The sequence below is a fragment of the Neovison vison genome, chromosome 3, assembly GCF_020171115.1.
Source record: "Neovison vison isolate M4711 chromosome 3, ASM_NN_V1, whole genome shotgun sequence".
In the NCBI taxonomy this organism is placed as follows: Eukaryota; Metazoa; Chordata; class Mammalia; order Carnivora; family Mustelidae; genus Neogale; species Neogale vison.
In genome coordinates, this window is record NC_058093.1 from 74605219 (window position 1) to 74618894 (window position 13676).

General features: G+C 42.8%; 1 protein-coding gene across 5 annotated transcripts in view; it reads right to left on the reverse strand.

The window, feature by feature from the left end:
* Window positions 1–13676, reverse strand: part of TTN (titin) — a 274456-nt gene that overhangs the window by 188508 nt on the left and 72272 nt on the right. For 2 of the 5 annotated variants that reach the window (XM_044242429.1, XM_044242428.1), the window contains 27 exons: window positions 13295–13573; window positions 12921–13202; window positions 12547–12825; window positions 12155–12433; window positions 11775–12053; window positions 11368–11655; window positions 10963–11241; window positions 10550–10831; window positions 10171–10449; window positions 9770–10048; window positions 9378–9656; window positions 8984–9271; window positions 8458–8736; window positions 7964–8245; window positions 6211–6489; window positions 5811–6089; window positions 4629–4907; window positions 4222–4509; window positions 3781–4059; window positions 3409–3687; window positions 3019–3297; window positions 2618–2905; window positions 2207–2494; window positions 1420–1701; window positions 883–1161; window positions 488–769; window positions 59–337 (listed from right to left, as the gene is read on the reverse strand). The exons of the other annotated variants lie outside the window; for them this stretch is intronic. In XM_044242429.1, coding sequence (XP_044098364.1) covers window positions 59–337; window positions 488–769; window positions 883–1161; window positions 1420–1701; window positions 2207–2494; window positions 2618–2905; window positions 3019–3297; window positions 3409–3687; window positions 3781–4059; window positions 4222–4509; window positions 4629–4907; window positions 5811–6089; window positions 6211–6489; window positions 7964–8245; window positions 8458–8736; window positions 8984–9271; window positions 9378–9656; window positions 9770–10048; window positions 10171–10449; window positions 10550–10831; window positions 10963–11241; window positions 11368–11655; window positions 11775–12053; window positions 12155–12433; window positions 12547–12825; window positions 12921–13202; window positions 13295–13573 — 7593 coding nt within the window. The remainder of the gene's footprint in view (window positions 1–58; window positions 338–487; window positions 770–882; window positions 1162–1419; window positions 1702–2206; window positions 2495–2617; window positions 2906–3018; window positions 3298–3408; window positions 3688–3780; window positions 4060–4221; window positions 4510–4628; window positions 4908–5810; window positions 6090–6210; window positions 6490–7963; window positions 8246–8457; window positions 8737–8983; window positions 9272–9377; window positions 9657–9769; window positions 10049–10170; window positions 10450–10549; window positions 10832–10962; window positions 11242–11367; window positions 11656–11774; window positions 12054–12154; window positions 12434–12546; window positions 12826–12920; window positions 13203–13294; window positions 13574–13676) is intronic. 5 annotated transcript variants of the gene reach the window in all.

The window sequence follows — 13676 nt, forward strand, 5'->3', positions numbered from 1 at the left end:
TCCCCACCCCCCATCCCAGGGAAAAATGATAGATTCCTAAAGACCTCATACCACTCACCCGATACGTGGACCGAGACCGAGCACGTGCTTTTACCAACACTGTTTTTCACTTCAAAGCTATATAACCCCTTGTCGCTCATTTCTGCACAAGGGATTTTAACTGAAGCCACTCTGTTGATGAACGTAATGTGATGTCTGCTGTCTGCAGATAACTCTCTCCCATCTTTGAACCACTTGATGGAAAGTTCTGGTGTTCCAGCCACTACACACTCTAATGCAAAAGGATTTCCTGTAGTGACAGTCATAGGTTCTGGTTTCTCTACGATTCTGGCTGGTTCTAAAAGAAGAAGTATAATGCATTGAAAATAAAGTCACCTTCCAAAGTTAGAGTGTAATCAATATATAATGGGGTAAGAATAATATTTGCAGATGATGATCATGGGCCAATCAATTTGATTTTTTTCTCAGGTTGTACTTTGTTACTAACCTACTACAGTCAAGACCGCTGAACATTCTCTCATCCCGGCATCATTTTTGATCTGGCACACGTATTTTCCAGAATCAGATGCTTCGGGACTTCCAAGTTGGAGGGTGGCGACATTATCGATGAATGAAATCCTGGTGTTTTCACTCTCTCTGATGATATCACCTTTATCTTTCATCCAGACAACAGAAATGGGCTGGAAGCCTTCCACTACCGCCCGTAACTCAACAGCATCCCCAATGAGGGTTGAGGTGTCGATTAGCTTTTTCACAAATCGTGGGGGTTCTAATGAAAGAAATTTGTGGTTAGAGAGAAAAAGAATCACAGCCACGTAAGTTATTAGTTAAGCAAGAAAAGATGAAAGGAAGAGACATATTTTTGGGCCCATGTATACACACCTTTGAACTTGACAGTGCAAACACATGTGTCGCTTCCCACCTCATTAGTAGCTTTGCAGTGATATTCTCCTACATCGGAGGCTTCCAGATTAAGGATGTGAAGACTCGTATCAAAATTTTTTGAAGTGATTTTAAATTTCTTGCTGCTCCGAACTTGCTTTCGATCTTTAACCCACACCACTTCAAATGGGGGGGTTCCCGAAATTTCACATTGTAAGATAACATCAGAACCTTTAAGAGCTCCTATTGGAGAAGGCTTCTGGGTGAAAACAGGAGGTGCTACCAGAAAAAAAAGAAGATGAATGATGAGAACATCTGCTTACTAAAAAGGAAAAATAATCTTCTAGAATCCAGACTCATTAAGAATGATCGGTGTGACCGCAGGATGGTATGTTAACAAAAGAAATAACAATCAACAAAAACTAGTTTAAGAATTGCAAGCAAGTCCCCAGAGTGAACCTTTTTATTTTGGAGCTCATGATATCGCTGAGAAAGAATCTGATCAGAGAAGAAAGGAAGGAGCTTAGTGTGTCTAACCTTTCACGGTCAGGGCTGTGCTGCAGCTGGCCTCACCAACACCATTATGAGCTTCACAGATATAGTCCCCGCTGTCCTCAGCGCTGCCTTCATTGATGGTAAGCAGTGCCACAGAATTAACGAATGACATATTGTACTTCCAACTTTCGTGAAGTTCACTGTCATTTCGGAACCATACAACTTTGATTTCTGGGGAACCACTTATTTTGCATTCCAGTTGGATGGATTCTCCCTGCTTTGCAACTTTTGAAGCTTCTAGTTTCTTAACAAACTTGGGAGGTTCTAGTAGATCAAAGGAAAAAAACAACTTGTGTTGGTAGTTGAAGATCCCATAAGCATATATTTAAACTTGTTTATTAAGAATATACTTCCTGGTAATTTTATGGTAAATATTATATTTTCTTTTAAATAAGTTTTGAATATAGAATTAAATTGTTAAGTTTATTTTTGTAAGCTAAAACATATAAGTTAATGTATTACAGAGGTATTTGATCAAAATTTAGTAATGATAAATCAGAACTCCATATAACAGAAAGAATATGAGGACAGTAGAAACAATATTTAACAAATTTCAACTAGACAACACTATCTGATAGGATCATACTTAGAGTTAACACTACTTCAGAAAACAATATAGAGACAAACAGAATTTTGATTAATGTTTTCAATACTAATATGTGAATTCTAACATGACTCAGTTTATCCCAAACACTTAAAAACTAAAGGCACTTTTAGAAGACATAGATGTGGGAAAGAACAGATATTGGTAGATGCCACGTAATGATACCTTTTACACTGAGTTGAGCTGAGCACGTGTCTTTGCCAACATCATTGGTTGCTTGGCAAGTATATTGACCAGAGTCTCCTTTGCCTACTTTAAGAATCCTCAGATGGGGAGTATTTCCCACACAGGTGATAGTATAATTTCCTCCAGGACGTATCTCTTTGTTATCTTTTGACCAAGTGATTCGCATTGGTTGAGCACCAGTAACATGACACTCAAAATCAGCACTTTCCCCAGCAATGACATCTATAGATACAGGCTTGATGTCAAAGAAAGGAGATTTCTTAGGCTCTGGAAAATGAAAAGAGAAGGCAATGTGTGTTTTGTTTTACTTTTCCCATTGGCCATTTCCACTCTGGCAATGAATAAGAAGTCATGGTTTGGTTTGTAAAGGGAAAGATTAAGAGAACAAACCTCTTGCTGTCAGTCTAGCACTAGAAGATGCTGTTCCAAGTGGGTTAGAAGCTGAGCAGGAGTACTGTCCAGAGTGACTCAAGTCAGTTTGCAAAATTTTTAAGGTTGCCACATTATCTACAAATGATGTCTGCAGATTCTCGTCATCTCTTAAAAGTACCCCATCTCTATACCAGCACACTTGGATGGGTGCAGAGCCATTTAATCTACAAGTGAGTGTAACCGGCAACCCAACAGTCTGTTCAATGTCTTTCAGTTGTCTTGCAAAGGAAGGTGGGAGTTGGCGCTCTGTAGGAAGACAAGCGACACTTGAGCCATCAGTAGCCTGAATAAAAATTTCTCCATAAAGATAAAAGAATTAAGATGAAAAAATTTCTTAATTTCTAAATTCATGTCGTCACCTTGAATTCTGAAGACAGTCTTAGAAGAGGCAGTTCCTATACTATTCTCTGCTTTACATGTGTACTCTCCACTGTCATTAATATTCACTTTATTAAAAACCAGTGTGGCCACATTGTTGGTAAAATAGGTCCTGTATTCAGGAGTTGGTCGTAGCTTAGTGTCTCCTTTGTACCAAGATACTGTAATTTCTGGCGTCCCAGCCACCTGGCATTGTAAAGAAACTGAATCTCCAACGGATGCCTCCAGAGGTTCTAGTTCCGTAACAAAATACGGCGGTTCTAAAGAAGAAAGGATCACAGTCAGCAACTGGAATTGAAGAACACCAAACAAAGCATGCTTTGTGCCACCTAAATGCCAATCATTGACAAGGGAATAATAAGACAACACACCTAATGTAGATACCAGAGCTTGGCAAACATCCCTCCCTGCCTCATTTTCAATTTCGCAGGAGTACTGTCCTGCATCCCTTTTTGTGCTATTCAGAATTTCTAGGATGCAGGTTTTCTCTGTTGTGACGATGCTGCATCTCTCAGATGGAGTTATGTTAAAACCGTCCTTCTTCCAGGTCACTGAAATCGGAAGCGTCCCAGTGTAGGTGCCCTCCAGAATTATGGACTTCCCTGGTTCCACGGAGTGATCGCTTAATTTCTTCACGAAGGTAGCTGGTTCTGGTGAGTGAGAAAGCACAGCAATTAAACACAGGAAGAGTGCAAAGATGCCCGTGTAGAGAAAATAGGAAGGGCAAGTGCAATTGAGCAGACCTTTCACAAAGAGACGCGTTGTGCAGGACGTTTGGCCTGCACTGTTAGAAACCACACAAGTGTATTCCCCACTCTGAGAGACATCAACGTTGAATAATTCCAGTTCTGCCACAGTGTCTTCAAAATAGATGTTGCACCGGTCTCCTCTCACGAGTTCTCTGGCACCTCTGAACCAGCCGACCTTGAAGGGAGGGGTCCCTCGGATAACGCTCGTGAAGGTGACATTCTTGCCTGGTAGTGTTTCCAGAGGTTCAGGTTCCTTCACGAAAGAGGGTGGTTCTACAGAGACATGGAGGACATGGAATAGAGCCTGTAAGCTTCTCATTTAGTTGCAACTTTGAATAAAAAATGAAGAGTCCTTTTGAACGGGCATCAAACGGGTGCCTGGATGAGCACCCAAAGGAGAATCTGTAAGAAACGGTTTGCGTAGGGAACACCGACCTTGCACAGCCAAGGCTGCCCGACATTCATCGGAGCCAGCCGTGTTAGCAGCCACACATGTGTAATTGCCCATGTCCGAGGAGTCCAGGGAATTTAGCTGCAGGGTGCAGACGTTATCTGAAAATGTGGTTTGGTACTTTGCTCCGCTGACAATCTTCGTTTTCTCATGAAACCAGGCAACAGAGATGGGTGATGACCCAGCTACTTTGCACTCCAAGATGCAAGAAGTACCCAGCACCCCAACAGTATCTCTCAGTCTCCGTGTGAAAGAGGGAGGGACCATTCGGTCTGTGTGAGGAAAGGCAAGAGATCATCATGATTTGAAAGAGAAGAGCCCTGAGAGACCAAGGCAGATAAAGGCATTTGCATAAAGCCATGGGGGGCAGGAGGGATGGAGCTGAACTGACCTGAAACATCAACCACAGCAGTGCAGCTGCTTTTTCCCACGTTGTTTTGAACCTGGAAGGTGTATGTGCCTGCGTCTTGGCTTTCAACAGAGAGTATCTTTAAGGAAGAGATTTTGTTGTAGAAGCTAAATTTGTGTTTTTGGCTGCTGGTCAACAGCTTTCCATCCTTGTACCATTCTACTGAGAGTTCAGGAGTGCCAGCCACCTTACACTCCAGAGTGCACGTTTCTCCCACAGTCACTGTCATTGATCCTGCTTTCTCAACAATGACCGCAGGCTCTGAAATAAAGTATGAGAGCCATCTGTCAAAGTCTGTTACCTTTACCATGCCCCTACTCTCAAATCCTCTTAGACTGTTTCTTCTCATGGTGTGGTTGTATTTCTTCCCAACCCTAGACAGAGATGATTCCACAATTACATGTTATTCTGAAATTCGGGGTTAGTATTAAGAAATATTTTTCTGCACTAGTTGACTTCCAAAACAAATCAGTGTATATTACACAGTATGTACTGATTTGCACTTGACCCTAATGCAAAGGATTCATGTTATTATGAATTACTTGATATTTTTGCTTTATTTTAAGGTGCTAAACCTAGTAGTTTTCAAAGCTATTATCCAAACAGCTGCCAAGTTAAAATGTCCAAAGGTACAAGTGCATGACTTTCCTATTGGGAGTTCTTGCCATATTTTGGAAACAATTTTCTTGTTGCCTATGCTGGCTTCCAGCAGCTTTCATGCTTAAACAAAAGTGAGTCATGATTATATTGGCTAATCCATCAAGAAAAGCAGTAAGTAAACATTGAAACAAATGGCTAAGTTTTGTTAGGATCACAGAAACAGGAAAGAGTTTGAAAGATCGATTAGGGGGGAAGAAAAGATTGATTAGGTCCTTTCTCCTAAAGCTTTTTTTTTCTTTCTTTCATTTTGTTCTTAAAGGTTTTATGTATGTATGTATGTATGTATTTGAGAGACAGAGTGAGAGAGAGGTGGAACAGGAAATGGGCAGAGGGAGAGGGAGAAGCAGGTTCCCCACTGAACAGACACCCCTCTCCTAAACCTTTCAAACAGGTAAGGATTAATATCCTTCTAGAAGAAGTGCAGAACAGGAGGGTCTACCAGTGACTCAACTTGGTGTTTGGCATCATCGTCTATCAGGGACCACTGTACTATATTGTACCAACCTAACACAGTCAGTGTGGCCATGTTCTCCCTCATGCCACCATCATTCTTGATTTGACAGATATACTTCCCAGCATTAGCTGGCTCTGCTTTTGCAAACTGCAGAGTTGCAACATTGTCTACGAATGTAATTCTGATGTTTTCACTTTCTCTGATCACTTCCTTCTCTTTAAGCCACTGGACAGAAATAGGCGGGGCTCCTTCTATGGATGCTTGTAACTCAGCGGGCTCGCCAGCTACGACGGTGAGGCTGTTCAGTTTGGAGACAAATCTTGGTGGTTCTGAACAAGGAAAGATGGGTGGAGATTGTTGAAAACGTTGTCCAGATAATGGAAGACAGAGAGAAAAAAGTAAGTTTTGCACATTCCTGCCATTTCCGCCACGTGCAGGAAATATGCTTACCTTTTAATTTTACGGTACAAATGCAAGTATCACTTCCAACTTCATTCTGTGCCTTGCAGTAGTATTCACCAATGTCTGAAGCTTCAACATTGAGAATGTGAATACTTGCATGGAAATTTTTGGATGCAATCTTGTATTTCTTACTACTTCGGAGCTGCCGCTTGTCTTTGTACCAGATCACCTCAAACGGCGGTGTTCCCGAAAGTTCACACTCAAGACTAACTTCAGTATTTTTAAGGGTTTCTACTACCGGAGGGAAGCTGCTAAAAACAGGTGGTTCTGTAAAAACAAGAATTTCTAATGAATTGGGCTATTTCATTTCACACAATGCTTTTATTTCCCTGTTTTTAAGTTGGAAAAAAGAGTCAAGATACTATAATGGGGAAATGATGTCCAGAACCATCACTTTAGTGTGGAGGAAAAACTGCGTTGGAGAGGCCATTAGTTTTTACAAAATCACTCTGCTTCCTTGGCAAAAAGCCCAGACAAGAACACTAGGTGTCCTTACTGAGGAATTCAATCTTCTATCTACCTGACCATACAAATTTATCTTGGATGATAAGGACTGATGCAAAAATTGTAAACAAAAACCAAGCCCAAGTACATTTAATGAAGATGATTTGCATGAGGTTTAGAATCCTGACTTCAGAGATGAAGTGTTTTGTAAAGGCTTTATAACCGAGATACGTGGAAGCCATTATGACACCTGTGACCTACGTCTTCCACGTCAACAAATGTTACTGAAATAATTGCTTCACACCATGACAAACTTGGACTTTGGATAAAAAATACTGAAAAATGGCCACAGAAAATACTGGTATTAATTGCACCAAGATATAGTGATATAATTTTTTAAAAATGGGAATTCTTGAGAGAGGAAAAGAATATATAATTTTCCTGTGTTTTTAAAATATAGGTATGTATATATTTTTTTTTTTAAATTAAGGCTCAAGGGCTTTTTTTTTTTTTTTTAAATTTATTTATTTGACAGAGAGAAATCACAAGTAGATGGAGAGGCAGGCAGAGAGAGAGAGAGGGAAGCAGGCTCCCCGCTGAGCAGAGAGCCCGATGCGGGACCCGATCCCAGGACCCTGAGATCATGACCTGAGCCGAAGGCAGCGGCTTAACCCACTGAGCCACCCAGGTGCCCAGGTATGTATATATTTTTAAGTAGGCTCCACACCCAGAGTGGAGCCTAACGTGGGGCTTGTACTCAAAACCCTGAGATTAAGACCTGAAATCAAGAGTTGGACACTTAACTGACCAAGCTTCCCAGGCATGCCTATAATTGTCCTGTTTTAAATGTAAGGTTAAAACCTGGATTGCTTGAATCTTATATACATGCAGTAAATATTCTTTCTTTGTTATTAATGCTAAAGATTATAGTGAGGATGATGATTCATTCGTAGGATAATCAAAGACAAAAATTGATTTTAAAATGCCTACTTTTCCCTTCCCTTTATTTATTATTTTTGGTATGTTTATGAAACATTAAATTTAAACTGCTTGGCCAGTGTGTTGAGATGAGCAGAATGAAGACACTGGAGTAACAAGAAAAATACCCCACAATGACTGGCTACATGTAAGCAAATCTTAAGAAAGAACCAAAGAGGGAAATAATACTAGTTTGGGGAAATATCCTATGATCTCAAACAGAGCCTAAAATAACAGTAAACGAGTAAAGACCTTTGATACCCCAGGGGAGAAGAAGGTGGGTTTCAGGTAATGAGGAACAGAAGAGAGAGATTTCTACCTTTCACGATAACCTTGGTACTGCAGCTTGTGCTGCCGGCAGGATTCTGAGCCTCACAAATGAAATCCCCACTGTCCTCAGTGCCCAGACTGTTCATCTGTATGACGGCCACTGAGTCAATGAAAGTCATTCTGTATTTGTCACTGGCTTGGAGTTCATGTTCATTTCTGTACCACACAACTCTGATTTCTGGGGATCCAGTTATCTTGCATTCCAGTCGTGCAGAATCCCCTGCTTTCACTATTTTGGTTGCTTCTAACTTCTTCACAAACTTTGGTGGTTCTAGAGAGTGAAAGAAAGAGGAGATTATGAGGGAACAGATATAAATGACAAACGCTAAATCAGGTGGTATGCGGGAAAGAGGAAAAGATGAACAATGCTTGGCAAATACAGTGTACTGTTAGAGAGAAGTGAACTTTCTAGGTTGGGGAAATGCACTGGACAGAAGAGAGCCACAGGCCAGACAGAAACATGAAACAATCAAAGGTGCACACCTGTCACAAGCAACATCGTGGTACAAGAGTCGCTACCAACGTCATTGGTAACTTGGCAAGTGTATTGTCCCGTCTTGGAAGCATCCACTGAATAGAGATTTAAGAAGCTAGTTGACCCTTCCAAGCCAATGAAACATTTAGGTCCAGAGGCAAGTTCCACATCGTCTTTAAACCACTTAATTTTAAAGGGCGGTGTTCCTTTCAGTACCGCTTTAAATTCTACTGTAGCGTCTGGTATGGTTTGCTGTCGTTCAGGTTTCATCAGGAAGCTTGGTGGTTCTATAGACGTTAAGAGAAATATACTTAATTAGACTCCTCGTGGTTAAACTGTTTTGACACTCCTACGGACATGTAAGCAGACATTTCTAAAAAGAGGCCATGACTGTGTATTTCTTGAACTCAATAAATATGGACCTATGGAAACAGAATTACCGATAACTTTATGGTCTCAAGAATACAAGGGAAGAGTGCCACATTTAAACAGCAGTCACAAAGAATAATCAAGAGGAGGAAAAGAAGTTCTAACCTTTGACAGTTAAGATGCCGCTGCAGGCATCATCCCCTGCTACATTGGAGACCTTGCAGGTGTAATTGGCAGTATCTTCTAATTCCAGGTTATTAACTTCCAGTGACACTGTGTTCTCGTGACAGACGGGTCTGTATTTTGCACTTGTAGATATTTCTTTTCCATCCTTAAACCACTGAGCACTAATAGGAAGGGAGCCAGAAACCTTGCACTCCATACGAATAGAAGAGCCCAGAACTTTATCCATTTTGGTTAATTTTTTGGTGAAAGATGGAGGGATATCTTGATCTATCCAATGCAAACAGCAAAACACATCCATTAATATGTTGCCACTTGTTTACAAGGGATAGAGGTAACAGAGATAAGGGAAACCAACTAGGGCCCAAGTACACACCTAGCACTCTAATGTCGGCATCGCAGCTACTGCTTCCAAAGTCGTTTTCCACCTTGAATGTGTACTGACCACTGTCCTGCTTCATGACTGACTGAATCCTAAAACTGGCCACGTTATTTTCAAAACTCATCGAAAAATATCTACTGGGCACAATTTGTTTTCCATCCTTCAGCCATTTCACTTTGAGTTCTGGTGTCCCGGCCACCACACACTCCAGAGTCACTGGGTCTTTCTCAGTGACATCCACAGACTTAGCTTTCTCTAGGATTTGAGCAGGCTCTGCAGTAAGAATTGAAGTGCAAATTAATTGCATTGCTAATTCCACTAGAAATAAGGGGTGCTTATGTAACTGTCCCCCACCGACTAAGTCCTCAAGACAACAGCTCACAGACCTTGTACTAAAAGGAACGCGTAACACCTCTCAACACCTGACTCGTTCTTGGCTTGACACGTGTATCTCCCGCTGTGTCCGTTGTCCACAGCTCTGATCTGAAGCGTGGCCACATTGTTCACAAATGAAATATGAGCATTATCATCTTCGTCAAGAATGTGATCATCCTTGAGCCAGGTTATAGACATGGGAGGAGAACCCGCCACCGTACTTTGAAAGGTGGCAGAGCTCTTCAAAACAGTAGTGACATTTTCTATCTTCTTAATGAATGACGGGGGTTCTGTGATGCAGTGAGATAGTGGGGAAAAGAAGAGGCACAGTTGAGCTTCTCCTTATGAGAAGAGAATGAAAGAGCATTACCGAATTTTTCATGGTAGCCTGCTTTGCGGGGGTACCACTGACCTTTAAGGGAGACTCGTGTCGTGCTGGCGCAGCTGCCACCTTCGTTGGATACAATGCACTGGTATTCACCAGTGTCTGATGGGTCACACCTGGTTATGTGGAGCTTGAACACCGATACTCTGTCAGTGAGGGTATATTTTTTGCTGCTTCGGATTTCCCTGTTATTCTTTAGCCAAGTGACCTCAAATGGGGGTGTCCCCGTCACTTCACACTCCAGCTGCACGTCACTATCTTTCACGACCTCCACGGGCCTCAGTTCCCTGATAAAGGTGGGAGGCTCTAAAGATTCAAAAGGAAGATAGAGACGAGCTTACTCGAGGGAAGACCGGGAGCCTGGCCAGCAGCAGAGCCGAAGGGGAAAACAGACCCAGGAACGCACCTTTCACTTTTAATTCAATGCTGCAGCTCGCTGTGCCTGCGTCATTACGGGCCTCGCAGACGTAAGTCCCACTGTTTTCTACCCTGGCACCAGAGATTTGGAAAGTGGCTAAACCGTCAATGAAGGAAATGCCATGTTTCTGAACGGCTGTTATTTCGTTCCCGTCTAGATACCAAGAAACTCTGATTTCAGGAGTGCCCGTTATTTGGCATTCAAATGTTGTCGACTGTCCATTTCTCAGCACTAATACGGGGCTGGGCTTCTTAATGAATTGAGGAGGTTCTAAAGACGGGGAAGAAAGTGTCACGTGAACATTTATTAAAACAAAGGCGGGAATCACTTTCTTCAGCCTCTTCCCTCTCCCCAAGAAAATGCAGACAAGCAAGCAAGAGAGATGCATGTAGAGACCAGACCTTTCACAAAGAGCGTGGCTTTACTGGTTGTGGTGCCAACATCATTGCTTAGTTGGCAAATGTAGGTCCCAGAATCGGCGGCTTTGGCTGAAAAGAGCTCCAGGATGGTGGAGGTGTCATCCTTCCAAATGGAATGTGCTGCTCCCGAGTGCAGCTCTTTGTTATCTTTAAACCACTTTATGGTCATGGGTGCAGAGCCGCCCACAAGAGCCTTGAGCTGAACCCTTGTGTTGGGACTGATGTCCTGGGACTGTGGCTTTTCCACGAAGTAAGGGGGTTCTGGGATGAAAGACAAAGAAGCAAAAGTAGAAAAGAAGGTTTACTTGGGAATGGGGCAGTAAGGGTGAGAATTAAGAAACGAGACAGCAGACCCGTCCTTGATAAAGGGAGATAAGAAATGCCAACCTTTGACGGTGAGATGGCCACTGCACTGGTTGTGACCTGCCTTGTTGGTGGCCGAACAAGTGTACGTCCCACTGTCTGTACCTTCCAGCTGACTGATTTCCAAGAAGGCAGTGTTGTCATGAAAAGAGAATTTGTATTTCTCACTAGCTGTTATTTCTTGGTCATCTTTGAACCACTGGATGCTGATGGGATGTGAGCCAGCCACTATACATTCTAAGTCAATAAAAGACCCTTTAATGCTATTCATCTTCTTCAGTTTTTTGGTGAATGAGGGAGGTATGATAAGATCTATGCAATGAAAAAGCAAGAAACCGAAGGAAAGAAAAGTTAGGTCAAGGCAGCAATTTGTGTTTTCTGTAAAACTGTAGGAGATGAGGAGCAAGAACATGTTCAGTTTCGATACTAACCTAATACATTAATGCTAGCCTTGCAGCTACTTCTCCCAACATCATTCTGGACCTCAAAAGTATATTCTCCACTATCTCTCTTTTCTGTAGAAATAATCTTCAGTATAGAGACTGTGTCAGTGACACTGATTTTGTATTTTTGGCCCAGGCTCAGTTCTTGGCCATCTTTAAACCATCTGGCTGTAAGCTCCTTAGTCCCTGAAAATTTAACCTGCAAAGTGGCTGGGTCCCCTTGGGTGACATCTATAGACACAGCCTCCTCGGTGATCGTTGCAGGTTCTGTAGAAAACAAAGGGACAGGTGTGGATTGTGAGTGGCTCCACTGAAAGGCTCACATCGGCCTTATTTCCTAAAACCCGTGGCGAACCTTCTGCACTGACCTTTGACTGAGAGCAATGCAGAACATCTTTGTATTCCTGCATCATTTTTGGCCTGACAGACATATTTCCCATCGTGCTTGACTTCGATGCCACTGAGGTACAGACTAGCCACATTGTTCTCGAAGGTCATTCTTATATTATCGTCCTCGGTGATCTCATCATTGTCCTTTAGCCAAGTCACGGTGATTGGAACGGAGCCCTTCAGGGTGGCCTGGAAGGCAGCAGTGCCTCCCCGAAGGGAGCTGGTGCTCTCAATTTTCTTGACGAAGGTTGGGGGTTCTAATAGGAGAATAATTCTCAATCAGTGTCAGCTTAGAGCAAAAGTGGAGTTTTGGCGGCACAAAGAGTTCATTCTACGGGAGAGCCAGTGCACAGCTGGAAGTGACACTAACCTCTGAGAGTCACCCGGGCAGTGCAGGTGCTGCTCCCCACCTCGTTGGTCACCCGGCACTGGTATTCCCCAGCATCCGCGGCGACAAACTTGAGGACCTGCAGGCTCACCAGCTGGTCCTGAATGAAGGTTTTATACTTCCTGCCACTTCTCAGCGTTGTGTTGTCCTTGAACCACGTGATCTCAAAGGGAGGTGTGCCTGCCACCTCAGCCAGCAACATGACATCGTATTCCTTCAACACTTCAATGGGCTTAAACTCTTTGGTAAAGTAAGGTGACTCTATAGCGGGAAAGGAATTACTTGGCGTTAATGCGGGGGGAATCTGGGCTGGGGGCCACCACCGCGGTAACACAAGGACCAATGTGAACACAAACCTTTGACTATTAAAATGCTACTGCAGTGGTCACTGCCAGCTTCATTTTGGGCCTCACACATGTACTCGCCACTGTCTTCAATGGCAACATCTGTAAGTCTTAGAACTGCAGTGGACTCCACAAAAGACATTTTGTGTTTGCTGCTCTCCTTAATTTCTCTATCATTTGCAAACCATGTTATTTTAATTGGAGGGGTGCCAGTTACTTTGCAGGCCAGCTGGGTGGTGTCTCCCTTCTTTAACAGCTGTGACGGCTCTAACCTTTCAACAAACCTGGCGCGTTCTGCGGAAGGAAGGAAGTTGTTAAGAAACATGAGGAAGAAGAAAGAACGCATAAAGAGGGTAGCACAAAGATGTCAAGAAAACCAGGCAAACCTTTTACAAATAAGTTTGCACTGCACTCCACGCTTCCGGCGACATTGCTGACTTGACAGGTGTATGTGCCCGAGTCAGAGGTTTTTACTGCATAGAGTTCCAGGGAACTTTCTAAAGCTTCTTTGGTGATATAGCAGCTTCCACCAGAGACGAGCTCTTTGCCACCCTTAAACCATCTGACTGTGAAAGGGGTGGACCCCTGGAAGGTGCTCTTCAGGCAGACTGCTGAGCCGGGCAGAACGTCCTTTGATGCAGGCTTAGATACAAAACTGGGTGGCTCTAAAGAGGGGGTATAAGAGAGAATTTCTAAGAGTTAAGAGGCGCGATCTAAGGGAAGAAGTCTTAATTTGAACATCATCTATATCAGAATGAAATGCAAAGT